The sequence below is a fragment of the Choloepus didactylus genome, chromosome 6 (assembly GCF_015220235.1).
Source record: "Choloepus didactylus isolate mChoDid1 chromosome 6, mChoDid1.pri, whole genome shotgun sequence".
NCBI classification, from domain to species: domain Eukaryota; kingdom Metazoa; phylum Chordata; class Mammalia; order Pilosa; family Megalonychidae; genus Choloepus; species Choloepus didactylus.
In genome coordinates, this window is record NC_051312.1 from 88300628 (window position 1) to 88324973 (window position 24346).

General features: G+C 40.5%; 1 protein-coding gene across 2 annotated transcripts in view; it reads right to left on the minus strand.

Moving 5' to 3' along the window:
- Positions 1-2511: 2511 nt before the first annotated feature.
- P4HA3 (prolyl 4-hydroxylase subunit alpha 3) overlaps positions 2512-24346 on the minus strand; it is a 58598-nt gene continuing 36763 nt past the window's right edge. Inside the window, exons 8-13 of one of the 2 annotated variants that reach the window (XM_037841306.1) lie at positions 16096-16160; positions 13525-13684; positions 9122-9184; positions 5390-5458; positions 3891-3980; positions 2512-3073 (exon numbers count right to left, since the gene is read on the minus strand). In XM_037841306.1, coding sequence (XP_037697234.1) covers positions 2864-3073; positions 3891-3980; positions 5390-5458; positions 9122-9184; positions 13525-13684; positions 16096-16160 — 657 coding nt within the window. In that variant the 3' untranslated portion in view covers positions 2512-2863. Of the gene's footprint in view, positions 3074-3890; positions 3988-5389; positions 5459-9121; positions 9185-13524; positions 13685-16095; positions 16161-24346 lie in introns of both variants that reach the window. The other variant, XM_037841304.1, reaches the window with a different exon arrangement.

Consider the following 24346-nt stretch of genomic DNA (forward strand, 5'->3'; position numbering starts at 1 on the left):
AGGAGGCACACCTTAGTTCTTCACACAGTGAAGGTCTTAAGTGGTCAGTATATGGTTACTATTGTAAAGAATTATCACCCATAGTGAGGCTTGCAAGTGACATATCCACAATTCCAGGAGCCCAGGTTGGGCAAGGTTGTTAGAAAAAAAAAGCTTGCAGGACAATGCAAGAAAGAAAAAAACTGTCAACAATCAATGCCCCAAGCCAAGGTGAGTCCCATTTAGAATTAGCTTTTTGGCCTCAAAACCACACCACTTACTAGCAGGACTAGTCAGAGGGCTTGGATACTGGGGTGAATATGAAAGAAATAGAATTAGGCCATTCCACTTTCTAGCTGAGGTGTAGTGGAGGGCATGGCTTTGAAAACTCCAGACCTCTGAAATCCAGAGGGAAAGTCAGCTCAAAAGAAGGCGCCATGATCAAGTGGAAGAAGCATGGGTGAGTGAGACAGAAGAGCAAGCCTCAGTCCCAAGCTCTCCTGCAGCACTAACTTCTGTGGCCCTCCCTTTCCGTAATACCTGTTCTACTTTCCTCCCTGGGTAGGTGAGGGTCAAGAGAAGTGTTAGTTTTGGAAACTAACAGGCTGTCCCCAAAGTAAGGTGCTCTAGGGACAGGCATTCCCCCTGCTTGCCCGGCCCTCTCTCTCCTTCTGAGCCTCTATAGACCCCTCCCTGCCTTCAAGACTTGGTAGCGTCCCTCTTTCCCCATGAAACCTCTGTCTCCACTTCCAGCCCATGAGATCCTGGAGAGCTGGGTCAGCACCTAACTCTCCTCTCCATCCCAGGTGCCAACAACAGCCTGGCCCCGAGTAGGCACCTCGTCAATGTGATAATCAATAAATGAACGAGGCTTTCCCAACTATTCCATGCCGCAATGACCCCCCTACCTCTGATCGCAGCATTAATGGGAATTCATCTCCCACTACATATGACTTTTTCACATTGTGCCAAACAGACATTTAGCTCTGGACTTAGCCCATCTCATCCCCCTATGGCCATCAGCTCCCAGCACCTCTGTACCCTACCACCTGAGTCCAGGCCCTCAATAAGGATGCTCAATAAGCAGTTGTTGCTTAATGTGCAGCCAGACAGTTCTTGGGTCTCTGGTGCCTGGTCAAGATGCTCAATAATTGCCACATCGCCAACCTCATGAAAATAGTTGTTAAAAGCACAAGGTGTAGAGACTGGGAGACCTATATAGTTACCGACATCGCTTAATCTGCTTCCATATATGTAAAAGGGAGATAAGAATTGTAACAACATCATAGGGTTGGGATGAGGATGAAATAAAATACATGTAAGCCCTGAAAACGGAGCTTGTCACACAGTAAACGTACAGTGCTCACCATTATTATTAGCTCAGATCAACCCTGCAATTCTGAGACGTCCCCGTTCCAGTCCTGGCAGCTGTGAGGAAAGGGGCGCAGCCTCGCCCACACACAGTAGCTTTCTGTCTCAGGACTGTTCCCCAGAAGCCGGAGAAGAAGGCAGGTTGTGAATATGTGTCAGGAATTTAGTAAAAGGTTTCTCAGAATCCTAGCTCTCTCAGCAGAAATGCTGGAGACATGACTAGGTGCCCACAAGGGCTCTGGACGAACCCTTTCCTCGGCAGGGAAGGTGGGGGGTGGGAGAGAGGACAAAGCTTTAGGAAGCAGAAATAGGCAGCACACAGCATCTGAGCACCTCAAAGGCACCAGTTCTTCAACTGTGTGGCTTCTTTGTGAGCAAGACACACCTCTCCCCTCATCTCTGTTCAGAAACCAGAGCCAAGTTGCCTGGAATGTTCTCCTGGCACAAGTGCTCAAATATTATAGTCACTCATCAATGCAGCCTCAGCAGATGCTAGTTCTTCTGCTGGGAAATGCTTCTCGTCATTGGACTCTGCCTATAAAAATTCTACCTGTCCTCCAAAGTGCAGCTCAAATGATGCCTTCTTACTCATTTATTCAAAAATACTTGCTGAGTGCCTTCTTATTTTAAACTGGTCCTTTTTTCTGGGGATAGCAAGAGGAATACAGAGCTCAGAGCCTTGTGGGAACAGCCAAATAAACAAATACTGAAATTCTATGGGATAGGGGCTATAACAGAGGCATTTACAAAGTAGAGTGGAGCCATATACACTCACCCTGGGGGTACCAGGGAAGACAACTGACCATCATTAAACAAATGAATAAAGTAATGTTGAATCAAGATAAGTGCTAAGAAGAAAACAGGTTAATGTGAAAGTGGCTGGAACCAAGGCCACTCTGAAGTGACACTGAGCTGACAATGAATGATGAGAAGAGCTCAGCCTGGGAAGATCTGAGAAAAGAGCAAGTTGCCAGGCCTGGGAAGCAGGAACGATGCTGACGGCAAGGAGCACGGTGGTTCTGAGGAATTAGAAAGAATGTGAGAGGGGAGTGGGGGGAGGTAGGCCAAGTTGAAATTACGGCATAAATAAACTCTTATACTCTGCTTTTTTTCACTCAATATTATAATTTAAGAATATTTTCAGTTATGAAAAGTGATTTGTAAACATTTTTAATGACAGTATTTAAAAATCATCATATGATGGGGCTTCTGCTTTGAGGCAAGATCCTGAGACTGAGACACCCTGCGTGGTCCTCAGCAGCATCAGTGGGGAGTGGGCTTACAGCCACAGGCAGCGGCGAGCCCCTCCCGCCAGTGTCCTCGTTGCCAATTCTGGGCCCCTGTGATCAAGGTTCAAAGTGCAAAAGCCCCAAGGACCAAACCTCAGAGACCGTCAATATGTCCCATTCTCAAAGAGAGTAACTGTGTTCCAGAAACTTCTCTCAAACCTCCATCAACCCCTCCTTTGCAGTGTCCATCCTACTCGGATTCTAAAGGCTTGAAGAAGAACAAATTAAATTCTCAGGTGCTCCCTGGTAAAGCAAGGCCCTCTTCCAGAAGGTTGCCCTCTTTTCTCCCGTCCTACCCTCGTCTTTGACTTCTGGCTTCTCTGGAAAGCCACAGGACTCCATGAGCTCCTCTCTGCGATCAGTTTAGTCTTCCGGGCTCGAGCTGCAGGGCCTGCGGAATTCCTGTCCGTACTCATGTATCCACTTGTTGGCCACTGGGAGAGAACGGGGAGGAAGAAGAGAGCAGGCTCAGCAGAACAGACAGGAGCAGACCCACTGCTACAGACCAGGGCTGTCCAAGTGCCTCCTTTTGCACCCTACGCACCTCACTTGCTTCACCCTAGTCCTGGCCCTACTATGGACTACAAGATATTACTTCTGGAGGAGATAAATAGCAAAGAGGACACTGTCCCCAAGAAAAAGTCCCTACAGGTCCTGTCTACTATAGACCAGTTTTCAAGCCTGTGGGAACTAAGGTCACTCTCTTTATTCATGCAGCAACTAAAAGCTCACCTCCTCCATGATGCCACCCCAGATTAATGAGAGAAAAAGTGGTGGCTACTTCTGGTGGTGTCCACCTCAGCATGAGTCCCTTCTCTACTTCTTTTTCTGTCTTCAGAGGTAAGTGCTCTTAGACAACTATATGATATAAACACTTCTATTGCTTATTTACCTCTTTTTTATTTGACTATCTCTTCATGGGGTGGCACTAAATGATAGAACTAATGGCTTGATGGTTCTCGTCTTGGAGGAGAGGGTTGGGAGTTAGCACCACATTCTCCTTCCGTATGCTGAGGAATCAAGCCCTACAGGTAAAGTCAATAAACCTTTATTGACACCTGCTCTGTGATTATGACCCTTCCCTTTAGGGGCTCCCAATCTGTTTTGGGCAACTGACCCAGAATCTGAAAATTTCAATATAATGTAATGGAGCTTGCAGAAAGGAAAGGTTATGCTGTTTTCCACCCACCTCCCATTTCACTTAATTCTGCATCCCTTACCCCATTTTCACCCCAGATATGCAGGCCTTACCCCATTTATCTCCCACCAGAACAGGACAGCCAGCATGAAGCGTGTCATCATCCCCTTCACCACTCCTATGCAAGTTCCACCAAAACAGTGCTGCATTCTGAAAACAAGAGGGCCAGGACCCAGAGAGGGTAAGTCCAGAATCCCAGTTTTGGGAAGCACAGGCTGAGGGCACATGCATACGTGTCATTAAACAAGAAACCTTTTCATGCAGTTGGGGATAAGGCATGCATAAGATGGCACAAAATGGCATAAGCAGCCATTTACTCATTCATTCATGCATAAAAGTCATTTATTGAAGGCCCACTCTGCTCTAGGCCCTGGGGGTGCAGAGGCAAATCATGTTCAATCCCTGCTTCCAGGGAGTTCACAGGCTAGCGGGAGAGACAGGCATAAAAACAGTCTGGACAATGCAGTGCAGTGAGTCGTAGGAGAAAGATAAGCACAGGATATCATTGGGTCACTGAAGAGAGACACCTAACAAAAACCACAGGGTGGAATAAAATATTCCTCCTACAACTGAGAACTGAGAACTGAATTTTCCCTCCCTTAGGCACTTCTCAGTAACTCCCCCAAAGGTAGGCATTGTCATAATCCCCATTTTACTAGCAAGGAAGTTGGGTCCTAGGGATTTGAAGTAACAGAACTAATACAGATTAAAGACAGAACTCAAACCCAGGTACTTGGACTCCAAATCCTGTATGTTCTTTTTTTCCCTATATGCTGCTGTTTCCTTTAACCATGGCCTTAGAAGTAGACAAAGCCCAATATAATGAAGAGTTTTCTAGGATGCACTGGCATCCTCTGCTTTCTCTTTCTGGAAGAGATCCCAAACTCCTAACCATTTGTGGATGCCCAAAATTTATTTGCTGAATCTTGGGATGTGCCGAGCACCGTGCTGAGTGCTTTACAGGCATGACCTCATTTTTTTATCTTCATTTTATTCCTGAAATACGAAAGGGCTGCCACAGAGCTGACCGATCTAGAATTTCGGGGAAATATTCATTCATTAAACAAACACCTTATCACATGCCCCTCCTTAGTACCTATCTTTTTAATAGCTCAATTCATCATTACTGCCTATTAACTTCTCATTAATAGTGAGTACTGGAAAACAAGGACTATGATTTTTTTTTTCTCTGTACCCTCAGTGCCTGTGGTCCTCAATGTTTACTAAATGAATGACTAAATGGTGTAGAGGGTATAAAGGTGAATAAAACAGAGTCCCTAGGGACCTTTGAGGAGCTCTATTGTAACAGGAAAGACAGAGACATAATCATCTACTTGTAATATAAATGGAAATAAAATAAAGATAGAGGTACAAGGAACATGCTATGGCACTAAAGAAGATGGAGGGATTTTCTTTGATTCTGGGAATCAGGAAAGACCTCTCTTTATCCCCTCTCCCAGGAATCAGCTTGCAAGCTCAGACTGCTTGAAGGCTAGGCTGTTAGTCATGTGCTCTAGAACCCACCATCTTTGGGGAACAGGCCCCCACTCACCTTAACCACGGGCACACTAAAGTTAGCATAGATGAAGGCTGTGGCTCCTCCAGCTTCCACGGAGCTCAGCTACAATGCCAGAGGAAGAAGCCAGAGGTGAAATAGCTGCCGACTGCCCTGCTCTGTCACAAGTTCATTAGCCTGACATCCAGATGTCATTTCTGCATAGATTCCTTCCTGTGTCCCTCTATTTCAGCTCAGGGAGAAATACTTATTGAAAAACAATTACCCAACTTAGGCATTTAGGGCACCTGCTCAATGGCATTGGGTGTTCATTGGCAAGGCTGTAAGAACCACATTTAGGAATTCCTCTTCTCTTTACCCTTTCAGCTAACATCCTTATTGACGGCTTCATTGAATCAGTAGATTCAAATTTTTTTGACTGCGACCCTCAAGAAGAAATACATTTTACATCCTGACACAACACACAGATACATACACACACACACACAACTGATGCAAAAGCTTCACAAAATGATACTCATTCTTGCTATGAGATACCCTCAGGTATTTTCTAATTTATTTTATTCTGTTCTCAGTTTTCTTAAAATGCTGGTCAGATCCACTCAATTAATTCCACAGTCCACTAACGGATCATGACCTGTGGCTTGAGAAACACAGTTTAGACTACAACAGTCAGTTTTGAAAGGCGGGCACCACAGGAGGTACTGACTGCACCTTTAGTGTATTCTCCAGATCACTCAGACCCTCTCTGTGCAACCTGAGCTAAGGAGTTTCACTCCTGGTGCACTCTAGACTTATGGATTGTCTCTTAATATGAAGATTTTTTTCCTTATTGTCAAAAAAATACAACACAGTCATAGACATTTGGAAAAACACAAGACAATATAAAGAAAAAATAGAATTACTCATCATTTTACCACACAGAAAAAAAGCAGTTATAGTTAATACAATAATAGTTGATGTTTATTGAGCACTGACTATATGCTAGGCATCATACTAAATACTCACAAATATATTATCTCAATTATTCCTCACAACAATCCAATGAGTTAGGATTATCATTTTCACATTTTACAGATGAGGAAATTGAGTCTCAGGGAGATTAAGTACTTTACAAAAGGTCACACAATTCTGGTGACAGAGCCAGGATTTGAGCTGAGCCAATGCTATCTGACTAAAAATCCCTGCTCGTAATCATGATGCCTACACTTGAACCTAAATGTTATTTCCAAACATTCACTAAAGCAAACGACAGTAGATTGAACATCTTAATGGGTAAAATTAGTTTTGCATTCTGGATTGTTTTCATGGAAGAGAGTCCTAGCCTTAGTAATCGGGTCAAAATGGTACATGCAAATTTAATACTTTCAATATATGCTGCTAAATTATTTTCTCACCAGCGGCACATCCTGTGAGTGCCAGTCTTACCTCACCCCAGCTAGCACTGTCCACCAGAACAGTCATGCCCTTTAATCTTGTGGCAATCAGATCCCACCACATTCACCTATGGTACAGAGCAAGGGCCACAGGAGTTAGGATGTTGACAGTTGTTTGGGGAAACTGAACTGACTTGGTGATTCAGAACCTGAAAATGGCAGTGGAGATTTTTAGTATTTCTTGGCTCCCTTTGTAACCCACTGGGAAGGGTGATGAGAACAACAATTTGCTCTGTGTGTTCAAGTAACCAACACATTGGATGATTCTGTTCCAACTCCTGTTGTCAGCCACATGGGTATAAGTAAAATTCAAGAGGGGAACCTAGGCTTTCCTGGATTCCTTTACCTGTGGTTTTACAAGATAATGGAAAGGAATGACATTCAGCAAGTTAAAAAGAGAGCCCAATTCTGTGTGCTAGGACAGGAGTTGAGAGGACAGCTGGAGGGAAGGGAACTCTTGCTTTTGTATCTTTCCCACCATTTTGTGCTAGGACTGGTATAGTCTGAACAGAAAATCACCTCCCTATTAGCTCAACTCAATCCTCTGTAATCTTAAAGGTTATTTACAACACTACTTATGTTTTCTACAAGCCTTAAAGCTTGTCTTTATAAGTGTTTGTGATGGTCTTTCCTCCAACTTGAAGATTAGAAAATTGGATATAACCCAGCACTTCTTAAGTCCTATGACCTTGATTTCTCTTAATCGGGCCCTTTACTTGCTTTGTGGGATTCAATGATAGAAACCTATTGTTTGAAATTTTACAGAGCGATATCCCCTTACATTATCTCATCAGATCCTCATAACAACCCTGTGAGGCAGTACAGGGCAAGAAAACTGAACTCAAAGAGTTTACACAATTCATCCCGAGACCACATATTAAGTGGCAGAATCAAGATTAGGCCAACTGACTCCAAACCCAAAGCCCTTTCCACACCACTGTCTCAAATGCTTAAAGCACATGTGCATACACTTGCATTTGCCATTTTAAATTGCTGGGATCTTACATACTCCTTTACCATAGTAACTGGGCCTCTGTAACTAGGGAACCAGGGGGAAGAGATATTGGGGAAATAAAGAACAGGGATAAATGGGACCCAACCTATTCCTTGGCTCACAGCTATAACCTTCACTGCCTGTGACCTCTCATGCCAGCCTGAGTCATCAACCAGAGGGGCAGCGGCAGCTGCTGGTTCGAGATGTTCCCCCTGCCCGGAGAGCTGACTTCATCTGTCTCTCTGTGCCTGAGCAGAACACTCAGGATGGCCACTAAGGCCAGACGCCATTGTGAGTGGCAGCCTTCCATTTCTGCAGGAGTATAAAACCGAGCCACGTAAAGAAACAAGTAGGAACTGCCAGCATTAAAGACTATCAAGGGCCGGCCTCTGATTTGGCCCCTTTTGGCTGCATTGTGGAGATGAGATGCAGCACCAGAGAAGAGGGAATATGAGGGCAGGGGGTATCTATCGGACTGCACCTTTGGATGGTAGCAGAGCCCTTTTATTAACATGTTTATCACTTCAGTTAACATTAAGAGCTCTTCTAACTGAAGTGACAGATGATTGAAATTATGACTTCTCCATAGAGAGGAAAGTAAACCTGCGTGATCTGAAGGGAAGGGGGGAGGTTAGATCTAAAGACTGGAACCAAATCCCACAGGATCAGGTCAGGAATTAGGGGAGGAGACCAATTTTTTTTAAATGGAGTATAATGTAGCTTTTACAGACGATGTCAAGAAAGAGCATTTTTCACTATATATCAGAAAACAACAGTTATTGAATTTATCTATATGTCTCTCTTCTTCCCTCCAAGTTCCTCTTTTAATCTTAGTTGTCTCAATTCTCCCCTCTTTCCCCTCACAGTTCCACAACCTCATCTATAGGTCTTTGCTTTTCAATAGCCACTAGTCTATGGGACCTCAAAGAGAAAGAGATGCACACATCCCCGTCTGTGCCATGTAAGTCTCACATCTCTAGGCCTTCAATGTAACTCCACTTGCCATCCCAGTCCATAGCTTACGACAGATCCAAAGACTATGCTCCTTGAGGACAGGAACTCTGTCTTGTATTTCTTTGTATCTCCTTATACGATCTAACAAAAAAGCCCTAATAAAAATTCTGGCTGAAATTCATAAAATTCCTAGAGATTTTTGTGCTTAATAATTATCCATTGGTGGTTGTATCAGATAAAATCGATATGTGAAGTTACTTTGAAAACCATTAAATAAAAGAGATTCAAATGACCAATCATTAACCAGTCATTAACTAGTCATTAATCAGTCAATAACCAGCCATTAACTAAGAAGCCCTGGTCCATCCAGAGCAACAGACTCACATAGATCATAAATGTTGCAACTCGGTTTCCAGACTTCATTCTGTACAGGGGGCTGCTTGGAGACTGAGACAAAAACAGAACATATTATTTCATGCAGATGGCACTAGAGTGACAGAGAGGATTTCACCATAATATGGGAGGTAAAATGGGAGTGACAAGGATGGAATATAGCACTGAGCTATACCTAGAGGTGTGTGTACCCATGTCTGCTGGCAGGTACTCAATATAGTTTATTTCTAATTTATTAGATACTCAATATAAGTGACTTGTAGACTAACCAAACAGAACCGCTTGTCAGTAGAGTAGTGAAAGTGCTATGTGATGGGTTAATTGCACCTTTGGGTTCTCCATGGAATTAAAAAATTAATATATAAAATATTACAACTATTTTGTGGGAACACCAAGTCAAAAGACTGGAGCTCCCATTTGCTGAAGAAGGGATACTCTTTTTGTCATGGAACAGTTTTATTGAGATATAATTTACATATTATAAAATTCATCCATTGTAAGTGTACAGTTCAATGAGTTTTAGTAAATTTAAACAGCTGTGCAACCATTCCCACAACCCACTTTTAGAACATTTCCAAGATCTGGAAAAGTTCCCTCATGGTTGTTCGTAATCTTCACTTCCATCCCCAATCCTAGGCAACCATTGATCTGCTTTCGGTCTCTATAGTTGTACCTTTTCTAGAAATTTCTTATAAACCGAATTATACAACATGTAGTCTTTTGTGTCTGGCTTCTTTCACATATAGTGTTTTTAAGGTTCATCTGTATTGTTGAATGTATCAGGAGTTCATTCCTTTTTATTGCTGAGTAGTTTATATGATTTGTAAATATTTTCCCCTAGTTGGTGGCTTGTCTTTTCATTTTCTAATGTTTTTTAAATACTTATTGTGATAACATATATAGAAAATAAAATTTGTCATTTTAATCATATTTAAGTGTACAACTCAGTGGCATTAATTATATTGTGCAATGCCACAATTACCACAATATATTACCAAAACTTTTTCCTTTTTACAGTTCTATGGGTTTTTGAAAATTCTGGTAACATATATACAACCTAAAATTCCCCATAGTAACCACTTTTAAATATACAATTCATTGGTATTAATTATATTCACAAGGTTGTTCTACCATCACCACCATCCATTACCAAAACTTTTAGTCCTCCCAAACACTAACTCTGTAACAATTATGCGTTAATTCCCTGGTAACTTGTATTCTAGTTTCGACTGCATGAATTTGCACATTCTAATTATTTCATATAAGTGGGATCATATATTATTTGTCCTTTTGCATCTGGCTTATTTCACTCAAATGATGTCTAAAGTTCATCTAGGTTGTAGCATGTATCAGAACTTCATTCCTTTTGCTGGCTGAAAAGATCCTATTGTATGTATAGACCACATTTTGTTTATCCATTCATTTGTTGGTAGACACTGGGGTTGTTTCCATCTTTTCGCTATTATGAATAATGCTGCTATGAACATTGGTGTACAAGTATTTGTTTGAATCCCTGCCTCCAATTCTTTTGGATATATTCCTAGAAGTGGAATTGCAAGGTCACATGGTGTAATGGTATCTTTTAAAGAGTACAGGATTTTAATTTTGATGAAGTACAATTTATCATTTTTCCTTTTATGGACAATGCTTTGGTATCATACCTGATAAATCTTTGCCTAACTAATGGTCACAAAGATTATCTCATATTTTCTTCTAGAAGTTTTATAGTTTTGTATTTTACCTTTAGTTCTATGATCTATTTTCAGTTAATTTTTGCATGTGGTATAAGATATGCATTTAAAGTTTTTAGGATTTTTTTGTAGATAGATATTCAATTGTTATAGCACCATTTGTTATCCTCTCCCATTTACAATTGGATCCAATTTACAATTTATCAAAAATCAATTGACCATAAACATGTGGGTTTATTTCTGGACTCTCTAGTCTGTTCCATAGACTTATGTGTCTATTGTTACACTAATACCATATTGTTCATTCTAAGTTTTGAGATCAGGTAGTGTGCTTCCTTCAACTTTGTTCTTCTTCTTTAAAATTGTTTTGGCTGTTCTAGGTCCTTTGCATTTCTATACACCTTTTAGGATCAGCTTGTCAATTTCTATCAAAAAAGAAGAAAAAAAAAGCTCCTGGAATTTTGATAAAGCTTGGGGTTGAATCTATAGATCAGTTTGGGTGAGATCATTTTAATCCTCAAAATATATTTGCCAACCCTCTCTGAGCCCACTCAGCAGGTGAACTCACTGCCGTCTCCACTACCTGGGATATGACTCTCAGGGGTGTAAATCCCCCTGGCAATGCTTGCCACAACTCCTGGGGATGAACCTGGACCTGGCATCATGGGATTGAGAACATCTTCTTGACCAAAAGGGGGAAGTGAAATGAAACAAAGTTTCAGTGGCTGAGAGATTGCCAATGGAGTTGAAAGGGTCACTCTAGAGGGTATTCCTTTTTTTTTTTTTTTTAATTTTTTACATTCATTTTATTGAGATATATTCACATACCACGCAGTCATACAAAACAAATCGTACATTTGATTGTTCACAGTACCATTAGATAGTTGTACATTCATCACCAAAATCAATCCCTGACACCTTCATTACCACACACACAAGAATAACAAGAATAATAATTAAAGTGAAAAAGAGCAATTAAAGTAAAAAGAACACTGGGTGCCTTTGTCTGTTTGTTTGTTTCTTTCCTCCATTTTTCTACTCATCCATCCATAAACTAGACAAAAGGGAGTGTGGTCCTTACGGCTTTCACAATCCCATTGTCACCTCTCATAAGCTACATTTTTATATAGTCATCTCAGTGCTATAGTTTTTTTTTTTTTTATTAAATTCAGTTTTATTGAAATACATTTACACACCATACAATCATCCATGATATACAATCCACTGTCCACAGTATGATAACAGTTACGTGTTCATCACCACAATCTATCTCTGAACATTTTCCTTACATCAGAAAGAACCAGAACAAGAATAAAAAATAAAAGTGAAAAAAGAACACCCAAATCATCCCCCCATCCCACCCCATTTGTCCTTCAGTTTTTATCCCCATTCCTCCACTCATCCATACACTAGATAAAGGGGGTGTGAGCCACAAGGTCTTCACAATCACACTGTCACCCCTTGTAATCTACATTATTATATAATTGTCTTCAGGAGTCCAGACTGCTGGGTTGGAGTTTGGTAGTTTCAGGTATTTACTTCTAGCTATTCCAATACATTAAAGCCTAAGAGGTGTTATCTATATAGTGCATAAGAATGTCCACCAGAGTGACCTCTCGACTCCATTTGGAATCTCTCAGCCACTGAAACTATTTCGTCTCATTTTGCATCCCCCTTTTGGTCAAGAAGATACTCTCAGTCCCATGATGCCAGGTCCACATTCATCCCCAGGAGTCATATTCTGCATTGCCAGGGAGATTTACACCCCTGGGAGTCGGGTCCCACGTAGAGGGGAGGGCAGTGAGTTCACCTGTCGAGATGGCTCAGTTAGAGAGAGAGAGGGCCACATCTGAGCAACAAAGAGGTGCTCAGGGGGAGACTCTTAGGCACCATTACATACAACTTTAGACTCTCTAGAGGGTATTCTTATGTGCTATACAGATATCCCTTTTTGTTTTAGTGTATTTGGAATAGCTAGAAGGAAATGCCTGAAAGTGTTGAACTGCAACCCAGTAGCCTTGATCTTGAAGACAATTGTATAAGGATGCAGCTTATACGGTGCGTGTGATTGTGAAAACCCTGTGACTCATACTCCCTCTATCCAGTGTATGGACAGATGGGTAGAGAAACAGGGACAAAAACTAAATGAATAATAGGGGGGATGGGGAGATGGGATGTTTTGGGTGTTCCTTACTTGTATTTTTATTCTTTTTTTTTTTAGAGTAATGACAATGTTAAAAACTTGATTGTGGTAATGAACACACAACTATGTGATCGTACTGTGAATGACTGATGGTACACTGTGGATGACTGCATGGCATGTAGCTATATCTCAATAAAACTAAACTGAAATATATATTTATATATATATATTTGCCTAGTACCTGTCAGCAAAGTAGGGGAGTTGAGATCATGAGGAAAGAAGAGGGATTAGAGGAATGAGAATCCTCACCAGGAAGTCCCTGGGTGAAGCAGGCCACTCAATCACAGGCTGCATGAAAAATTCCCACTAGCAAATTTTGGAAAGGTGGATGGTGGCAGATAAGAAAATGAGTCAGCAGCAATCAGCTTGGAACCAAGGCTTTCAGATCTTCTGGAACAACCACCTTCCTCCCAGGAAGTCACACAGTATTCCCTAGAACCCTCTGCCTCAGGGGAAATCCATGCCCCAGCTCCCTACCCAGGAGATGGTCATGCCATTACCGTAGCATGGTCGAAATGAGGCTCGTAGTGTCCTCCAATTCCATAGTTCACCACCTGGAGATACTCTGCGTAGGGGGGATGGACATCAAGGCCTGTGAGGGCAGCAATGCGGTGGTCAAGGGTCACCAGCATGGGGTCAACGGTGTCCTTCAGCCAGGCGCTAAAACACACCACAGATTGGAGCATCAGTGACTCCTGCTCGGGGCCTACTCATTCCCACTGATGCCAGAAATGACTAAAGGATGCCTGTGGATGGAAAAATGAATGAATGAATGATGATGATTGCCAGAAGGAAGAAAGGACAGAAAGGCAGACACAAATGCCTATGTATCTACTCATCCTCATATTGAATCTGCCCAGTCCACTTTGTCTTCTCTCTCAACATTTCCACATTCACCCACTCAGCATTCTCTGAGGCCTCCCGAGTGCCAGGCCCTGTGCTAGGGCTGAGACCCAAAGTAAAGGCTCACAGCCTCAGACGCTAGAATACAAACAGGAATAAGACAAAGTCTCTGCCTTTAAAACTGCTATATTTTAGAGACATTTCAGCAGAGGGAGCTGGGTGAAGTGGAAAAAGCTTGGGTATTAGAGTAGTAAGACCCGTCCCTGGTCCTCTGTGTGATCCTAAGTCAGGCGCTTAACCTTCAGTCTTTCTAAGGTTCAGGGTGTTCATCTATAAAAGGGGAATGATAATATCTACTTCAGAGACTTGTGGCGATTGTAAGAGATGGTGCATATAGATGCGTTGTAAGCTCTTCATAGTGATTTCTGTTAAACACAGGATTATCTGCTCTTCTGCTCTGCTCCAAGAACAAACTGGGATAGGGGAAAAGCCAAAGAAGAAATTTGGTTTCTTTTCCTGAATGTCTAGCTGAGGCTGTGACAAAGAGTAAGATTTGGAATTAGAATTTAAGTCCCTAGAAAATGAAGAAGTGCTCTCCAAGCTTCCTCGGGGAGACCATGAGGTCTCTGGAGGGAGGCACTTTGACAAGATATGGGAAGAGCACTTGTTTGCTCTCCAAAGCATAGATGAATTTGTTCATTCTTTCATTCTTTCTTGTGGAGTACACACAGAGTGCTATGCTACATGCTCTAAGGTTTACAGAGATACCCAGGACAAAGTGTTGCCTTCAAAGAATTCATAAATTAAATAGAAGAAAACAAACAAAAAAATAACTAAGCACAAATTAAGGTAGACTGAAAAATGTGCAATAGACTTTAAAATAAAGTGCTGGGGGAGCACAGAGGAAGGAAAAGCTAATTCTGACTGGGGCAACTGGGGAACATGGTGATATTAAAGCAAAATTTCAACTGAGTAAATTCAATAGATGGAAAAGATGTAGAGATAAGAAACAGCATAAACACAGACATGGAAGCCTGATGATACATAGTATGTGCAGGAGATAATCTAGTATTGCTAGAGCATTTGGAATATGAAAGAAGTAATGGGAGATTAGGCTGGATAAGTTGGCTCATGTAGAAATCTGGTGGTGGTAAGGAATCTGAACTTTGTGGGTTATGGATAGTCAGTGAAGGTTTGTGGGCACGAAAATTATTTGGTGATTTGAAGTTCACTGGTGACCTCTGAGAGACCAGTTCCAGTGAAGTTGGGAGGGTAGAACTAAAATTCAAAGGGTTATAAAGTGATGGGAGGTGAGAAAGAGGAGTCAGCAAGGGTCTCACTTTCTTCATGTGAAAAGTGAAGAAAATACCACCTCCTCCCCTAAAAGCAATGAATGCAATTATAGGAATGTATTTCCTCTTTGAGAGTAGAGTATTGGAAAGGTGGACAAGCAATGAAGCGGAGGTTGCATGGACCTTCCAAAGTTTAGAGAATAACTTCTAACATGAAAGAACCCTAAATGTAGCAGACCAAGTAAATTAAGCCTGAATCTCAGATTTCATCACTCATTTCACTTCCCAGAGAAGTTCTAGACCAGACAACAAAAACTAACCACAGATCCTGAGGTCTAGCATCTCTCGAAGGACTCTGACATGGCTGTCTGGCATGGCTCTGATGGAAAGTCTTAAACTGACTATATCCATCAGCCCCATCTGAACAGCACAAATAAAAGGCTGCAGTGGGGGATGAGGTTGGGCAGGGATGGAGGAAAGGGGATGAAACTGGGGCTCTCAGGGCTGAATCATATCCATATATTTATTCATCCTTCTTGGCTGAATGTTTTTAAGTCATGCTTTGACTATGAGTCAGGGGGTGGGAATGGAATCTTGCAAAGTAAAATTACAAATGGAAATGCAATCCTTGTTAGGAGAACAACTACAGTTATTTTTTGCTTTAGGGCATAGGAGTTTTTACAAGTCTTCCCCTAATGGTCTCCTAGTCAAATCTCAGATGATAGAACAATCTGAAAGGCCCATGGGTGAAGGAGAGTGGAAACTTCTCCCTCTCAAACAGAATGTGTAGATATCAACGTGGTCCAAATGTTCTCCAACGGCATCACTGACTGACCCTGTCTGGCTGCTACTGACCTGGCAGTCAGCTGAGCCCCAGGATGGAAGGCAGGCAAGCCTCAGCACAGGGGGTCCCTGCCCAAGAACGATGCTTCTTACCTTTTGCTGATGCGGTACTCCACTTGTAACTGCTTTTCACCCGATGCTACCACTGATCTCTGTAGCTGGTGAGAGGACATAAGAAAAAGTCTAAGAGGTTATTATGCAAAGGGAAGCACCACTTTCATTTCCATAATAAATTCTACATGCCTCTCTCTTAAGACTAAGCATAATGATAGCCAGTTCCTCTTTAATTAGAGGATATTTTGCACATGCTACTAATTGACTGATAGCTATCATCTTGAAAATAAAAAATGAGTAACAAAAAATCTCAGCGTTGGAAAAATAACCTTTAGAACCATTTCTGGTAGACAGTAAACACTCAATAAAAGTTTGTTGAACTAAAAGAAAATGATATTTGAATCCCTTTTGTATCTGTAAGACGAGGAGTTCTGTAACAGCAAGGGCTATTTCTTGTTCGTCTTTTTTTGTTTGTTTTTCAAAAAAAATTTTCCACTTTATTTAAAGTAAAATACATTTACAGCTTGCAGGTTGACTTAAAATTATATGGCGTCTTCCCCAAACTCATTCGTTTTTGCAACCCCAGAAAATAGCATAGGCCTGAGTCTGGAAAGCACTTTTTGTCAAATTAAATGAACAAACACCCCCAGCACTGGGAAATTCTCTAGCCTCAGAGGCAGCCTGCTCCTTCAGAACAATTCTGACAAAAGCCCTTCCTTACAGAGAATCAAAATCTATTTTGCTGTAACTATCATAATTATTAAAAGAGCAGAGTTAGTAAGGAAGTACTTAGGTATTGGTGTTATTATCATTATTATTTACTTTTTATTCTAAAAGGGGCATTTTTGCTTTGTACAAAGTGACTATATATGGATTATATACCAAATTTATATATATATATAATATGATTTATATGTATGTATATAATTTAGACAGTAAGAAAATACTTGGAAGACTATCAACTAGAATACCTACACTAACGTAATAGTCCTCATCTCAGCAAATAACTCTGTTCCTGGGCACCTAAGCTGGAATTCTGGGGCTCATCCCTAATTCCTCCCTTTCCTCTTATCTCTAACATATATTAAATCACTGTGGACTGTTCTTATCTTTTACGAAGAATTCATATTGAGTCTCTGCTCTTCGTCCCGTTCATTTAAGCCTTTCTCACCCAGAAAACAAAACAAAACAAAAAACAAAAAACACCAAGTCTGAAGTCACTAATTTAACTGAATGTCTGTTTTATTCTGAATATCTGGGTGTTAGCATTTAAGTTATTTTTAAATTCAGCACCTTCTAATTGCAAAGCACTGCACCAGGACAGAAAGAGAAACGTTAATTATTTACATTAGGATTTCTTTACTCCTGAGTCTGTCAGAATGTCAGCCCCATGAGGACAAACACTTGGTCTTTTTTCAGGATCATATCTCTGGGGTCCAGAGAAGGCATGGCAAGGAGTAGGTTCAATACAGATTAAATGAACAAATGAACGAACTCAACATGGTCCTGCTCTTAAAGGCACTCAAAAGACTCAGACCCAGGCCTGGAGGTTTACGCACAGTCAGGAACTGCACAAGCCAGAAACCCCTTCCCTTCTGTAAGGCTTCTACAATACTAGTGTTTGTGCTGCTCAACCAAAGGGATGATCTTGGAAAAGCCTCTTCCTTTCCTTGGACCCTTGTTTCCCCATCTGTAAAACACAGCACTTGAACATGTCTTCAGAAGTTCCTCTCAGCCTTATCATGGTACAATATTACCATGTTTGGTAATATTGGTGCTTAATTTTATCTTCTATTCTGTCATTTATTATGTTGCCTGCTGTCATTAAGAGTTCATGAGCTAGTATCTTATCGCCCCAACTAGACTGTAAGCCAGCAGGGATCATTTGTTGTATTTTTTGAAATGCCGAGCATGGTGTTATGCCCATTGCAGCCAGAGTAATCTTTTTTTTTTTTTTTAATTAAATTCAGTTTTATTGAAATACATTCTCACACCATACAATCATCCATGGTATACAATCCACTGTCCACAGTATGATAACATAGTTACGCGTTCATCACCACAATCTATCTCTGAACATTTTCCTTACATCAGAAAGAACCAGAACAAGAATAAAAAATAAAAGTGAAAAAAGAACATCCAAATCACCCCCCCCATTTGTCCTTTAGTTTTTATCCCCATTTTTCTACTCATCCATACACTAGATAAAGGGGGTGTGATCCACAAGGTCTTCACAATCACACTGTCACCCCTTGTAATCTACATTATTATATAATTGTCTTCAGGAGTCCAGACTGCTGGGTTGGAGTTTGGTAGTTTCAGGTATTTACTTCTAGCTATTCCAATACATTAAAACCTAAGAGGTGCTGTCTATATAGTGCATAAGAATGTCCAGCAGAGTGACCTCTTGACTCCATTTGAAATCTCTCAGCCACTGAAACTATTTCGTCTCATCAGAGTAATCTTTAAAAAGTCAGATCCGACCATGTTGAGACCTTGTTTAAAATTCTTTGATGGGTCGTTTTGCCCTCACATGCTTACAAAGCCCCATGGCCTGGCTGCTGCCAACCACTCTACCACATCTCCCCCTTACAGTCTACACTCCAGCCACACAAACAACTTTCATTTCCTTGAATGGGCCATGCTCTCTGCAGCCTTCATACACCTCTCTGAGGGAAGAGCTTTCCTTGACCTCTTTCCAGCTGTATGATCCTGTACTTCTCCTGTACTGCAACCTGTACAATATTAGGGTGCAGGAAACCAGTAGTTTAATATTGCCTCTGTCTATTCCTTCACCGATTATTCCAGGCATCCTCTCCTGAAACATTCAGTAAGGAGAGAGGGTCCCTTCAATTCTTTTAGGGCAAAATCCATGGCTTAAAAAAATTCCCTGGGAATTCCATCCCCACTCTACCCCCATTAAAGAACCACCTTGCACTTAATTCCTTTAATAATTATTTCTTGTGCACCTACAAGTCATTCATTTTTTGGAACACATATTTATTGTTTCTTTCCTGTGCTAATCACTATGCTGAATATTGGGAAAACAATATATTAAACCAGATGAGGCCCCTACCCATATATCATCTAATAGAGCCCTAAAGGGGAAGTATAGGATGCTATGAAAATATAGAGAACGGGCATCTAGTTCATTCTTTTTTTTTTTTTTTTTTAATCATTTTATTGAGATATATTCACATACCACGCAGTCATACAAAACAAATCGTACTTTCGATTGTTTACAGTACCATTACATAGTTGTACATTCATCACCTAAATCAATCCCTGACACCTTCATTAGCACACACACAAAAATAACAAGAATAATAATTAGAGTGAAAAAGAGCAATTGAAGTAAAAAAGAACACTGGGTACCTTTGTCTGTTTGTTTCCTTCCCCTATTTTTCTACTCATCCATCCATAAACTAGACAAAGTGGAGTGTGGTCCTTATGACTTTCCCAATCCCATTGTCACCCCTCATAAGCTACATTTTTATACATCTGTCTTCGAGATTCATGGGTTCTGGGTTGTAGTTTGATAGTTTCAGGTATCCACCACCAGCTACCCCAATTCTTTAGAACCTAAAAAGGGTTGTCTAAAGTGTGCGTAAGAGTGCCCACCAGAGTGACCTCTCGGCTCGTTTTGGAATCTCTCTGCCACTGAAGCTTATTTCATTTCCTTTCACATCCCCCTTTTGGTCAAGAAGATGTTCTCCGTCCCACGATGCCGGGTCTACATTCCTCCCCGGGAGTCATATTCCACGTTGCCAGGGAGATTCACTCCCCTGGGTGTCTGATCCCACGTAGGGGGGAGGGCAGTGATTTCACCTTTCAAGTTGGCTTAGCCAGAGAGAGAGGGCCACATCTGAGCAACAAAGAGGCATTCAGGAGGAGACTCTTAGGCACAAATATAGGGAGGCCTAGCCTCTCCTTTGCAGCAACCGTCTTCCCAAGGGTAAAACTTATGGTAGAGGGCTCAACCCATCAAACCACCAGTCCCCTATGTCTGTGGTCATGTTAGCAACCATGGAGGTGGGGTAGGCGAATACCCCTGCATTCTCCACAGGCTCCTCAAGGGGGCACTACATCATTTTTTTTTCCTTGTTTTTCTTTCTTTCTTTTTTTTTTTTTTAACTTTCCCTTCTTTTTTAAATCAACTGTATGAAAAAAAAAGTTAAAAAGAAAACAAACATACAATAAAAGAACATTTCAAAGAGACCATAACAAGGGAGTAAGAAAAAGACAACTAACCTAAGATAACTGCTTAACTTCCAACATGTTCCTACTTTACCCCAAGAAAGTTACATAATATAGCAACCTTTCTGTGAACTTGTTCCTACTATATCCATCAGAAATTAACAGACCATAGTCATTTCTGGGCATCCCCAGAACGTTAAAAAGCTTATCTGTTCTTCTTGGATTATTGTTCCCCCTTCCTTAATTACTCTCTACTGCTAGTTCCCCTACATTCTACATTATAAACCATTTGTTTTACATTTTTGAAAGTTCACATTAGTGGTAGCATATAATATTTCTCTTTTTGTGCCTGGCTTATTTCACTCAGCATTATGTCTTCAAGGTTCATCCATGTTGTCATATGTTTCACGAGATCGTTCCTTCTTATTGACGCCTAGTATTCCATCGTGTGTATATACCACATTTTATTTATCCACTCATCTGTTGAAGGACATTTGGGTTGTTTCCATCTCTTGGCAATTGTGAATAATGCTGCTATGAACATTGGCGTGCAGATATCTGTTCGTGTCACTGCTTTCCGATCTTCCGGGTATATACCGAGAAGTGCAATCGCCGGATCGAATGGTAGCTCTATATCTAGTTTTCTAAGGAACTGCCAGACTGACTTCCAGAGTGGCTGAACCATTATACAGTCCCACCAACAGTGAATAAGAGTTCCAATTTCTCCACATCCCCTCCAGCATTTGTAGTTTCCTGTTTGTTTAATGGCAGCCATTCTAACCGGTGTTAGATGGTATCTCATTGTGGTTTTAATTTGCATCTCTCTAATAGCTAGTGAAGCTGAACATTTTTTCATGTGTTTCTTGGCCATTTGTATTTCCTCTTCAGAGAACTGTCTTTTCATATCTTTTGCCCATTTTATAATTGGGCTGTCTGTACTATTGTCATTGAGTTGTAGGATTTCTTTGTATATGCAAGATATCAGTCTTTTGTCAGATACATGGTTTCCAAAAATTTTTTCCCATTGAGTTGGCTGCCTCTTTACCTTTTTGAGAAATTCCTTTGAGGTGCAGAAACTTCTAAGCTTGAGGAGTTCCCATTTATCTATTTTCTCTTTTGTTGCTTGTGCTTTGGGTGTAAAGTCTAGGAAGTGGCCGCCTAATACAAGGTCTTGAAGATGTTTTCCTACATTATCTTCTAGGAGTTTTATGGTACTTTCTTTTATATTGAGATCTTTGGTCCATTTTGAGTTAATTTTTGTGTAGGGGGTGAGGTAGGGGTCCTCTTTCATTCTTTTGGATATGGATATCCAACTCTCCCAGCCCCGTTTGTTGAAAAGACCATTATGGCTCAGTTCAGTGACTTTGGGGGCCTTATCAAAGATCAGTCGGCCATAGATCTGAGGGTCTATCTCTGAATTCTCAATTCGATTCCATTGATCTATATGTCTATCTTTGTGCCAGTACCATGCTGTTTTGGCAACTGTGGCTTTATAATAAGCTTCAAAGTCAGGGAGTGTAAGTCCTCCCACTTCGTTTTTCTTTTTTAGAGTGTCGTTAGCAATTCGAGGCATCTTCCCTTTCCAAATAAATTTGATAACTAGCTTTTCCAAGTCTGCAAAGTAGGTTGTTGGAATTTTGATTGGGATTGCATTGAATCTGTAGATGAGTTTGGGTAGAATTGACATCTTAATGACATTTAGCCTTCCTATCCATGAAGATGGAATATTTTTCCATCTTTTAAGGTCCCCTTCTATTTCTTTTAGTAGAGTTATGTAGTTTTCTTTGTATAGGTCTTTTACATCTTTGGTTAAGTTTATTCCTAGGTACTTGATTTTTTTAGTTGCTATTGAAAATGGTATCTTTTTCTTGAGTGTCTCTTCAGTTTGTTCATTTCTAGCATGTAGAAACATTACTGACTTATGTGCATTAATCTTGTATCCCGCTACTTTGCTAAATTTGTTTATTAGCTCTAGTAGCTGTATCGTCGATTTCTCAGGGTTTTCTAGATATAAGATCATATCATCTGCAAACAATGACAGTTTTACTTCTTCTTTTCCAATTTGGATGCCTTTTATTTCTTTGTCTTGCCGGATTGCCCTGGCTAGCACTTCCAGCACAATGTTGAATAACAGTGGTGACAGCGGGCATCCTTGTCTTGTTCCTGATCTTAGAGGGAAGGCTTTCAGTCTCTCACCATTGAGTACTATGCTGGCTGTGGGTTTTTCATATATGCTCTTTATCATGTTGAGGAAGTTTCCTTCAATTCCTACCTTTTGAAGTGTTTTTATCAAAAACGGACGTTGGATTTTGTCAAATGCTTTTTCAGCATCTATTGAGATGATCAATTGATTTTTCCCTTTCGAGTTTTTAATGTGTTGTAATACATTGATTGTTTTTCTTATGTTGAACCATCCTTGCATGCCTGGAATGAACCCCACTTGGTCATGGTGTATGATTTTTTTAATGTGTCTTTGGATTCGAATTGCAAGTATTTTGTTGAGGATTTTTGCATCTATATTCATTAGGGAGATTGGCCGGTAGTTTTCCTTTTTTGTAGCATCTTTGCCTGGTTTTGGTATTAGATTGATGTTAGCTTCATAAAATGAGTTAGGTAGTGTTCCATTTTCTTCAATGTTTTGAAAGAGTTTGAGTAATATTGGTGTCAGTTCTTTCTGGAAAGTTTGGTAGAATTCCCCTGTGAAGCCATCTGGCCCTGGGCATTTATTTGTGGGAAGATTTTTGATGACTGATTGGATCTCTTTGCTTGTGATGGGTTGGTTGAGGTCTTCTATTTCTTCTCTGGTCAGTCTAGGTTGTTCATATGTTTCCAGGAAATTGTCCATTTCTTCTACATTGTCCAGTTATTGCCATACAGTTGTTCATAATATCCTCTTATAATTTTTTTAATTTCTTCAGGATCTGCAGTTATGTCACCTTTTTCATTCATTATTTTGTTTATATGGGTCTTCTCTCTTTTTGATTTTGTCAGTCTAGCTAGGGGCTTGTCAATCTTGTTGATCTTCTCAAAGAACCAACTTTTGGTGATATTTATCCTCTTTATTGTTTTTTTGTTCTCTATGTCATTTATTTCTGCTTTAATCCTTGTTATTTCTTTTCTTGTACTTGGTTTAGGATTGGTTTGCTGTTCATTTTCTAGCTTCTTCAGTTGATCCATTAGTTCTTTGATTTTGGCTCTTTCTTCCTTTTTAATATATGCGTTTAGTGCTATAAATTTCCCCCTTAGCACTGCTTTTGCTGCATCCCATAGGTTTTGGTATGTTGTGTTCTCATTTTCGTTCGTCTCTATATATTTAGCAATTTCTCTTGCTATTTCTTCTTTAACCCACTGATTGTTTAGGAGTGTGTTGTTTAACCTCCAGGTATTTGTGAATTTTCTAAGTCTCTGATGGTTATTGACTTCTAATTGTATTCCATTGTGGTCAGAGAATGTGCTTTGAATAATTTCAATCTTTTTAAATTTATTGAGGCTTGTTTTATGTCCCAGCATATGATCTATTCTGGAGAAAGTTCCGTGAGCACTAGAGAAGTATGTGTATCCTGGTGATTTGGGATGTAATGTCCTGTATCTGTCTGTTAAATCTAATTCATTTATCAGATTGTTTAGGTTTTCAATTTCCTTATTGGTCTTCTGTCTGGTTGATCTATCTATAGGAGAGAGTGATGTGTTGAAGTCTCCCACAATTATTGTGGAAACATCAATTGCTTCCTTTAGTTTTGCCAGTGTTTCTCTCATGTATTTTGTGGCCCCTTGATTGGGTGCATAGACATTTACGATTGTTATTTCTTCTAGCTGAATTGCCCCTTTTATTAGTATGTAGTGGCCTTCTTTGTCTCTCAAAACATCCCTGCATTTGAAGTCTATTTTATCTGAGATTAATATTGCTATACCTGCTTTCTTTTGGCTGTAGCTTGCATGAAATATTTTTTTCCATCCTTTCACTTTCAGTTTCTTTGTGTCCCTGTGTCTAAGATGAGTCTCTTGTATGCAACATATTGATGGTTCATTTTTTTTGATCCATTCTGCGAATCTATATCTTTTAATTGGGGAGTTTAATCCATTTACATTCAAC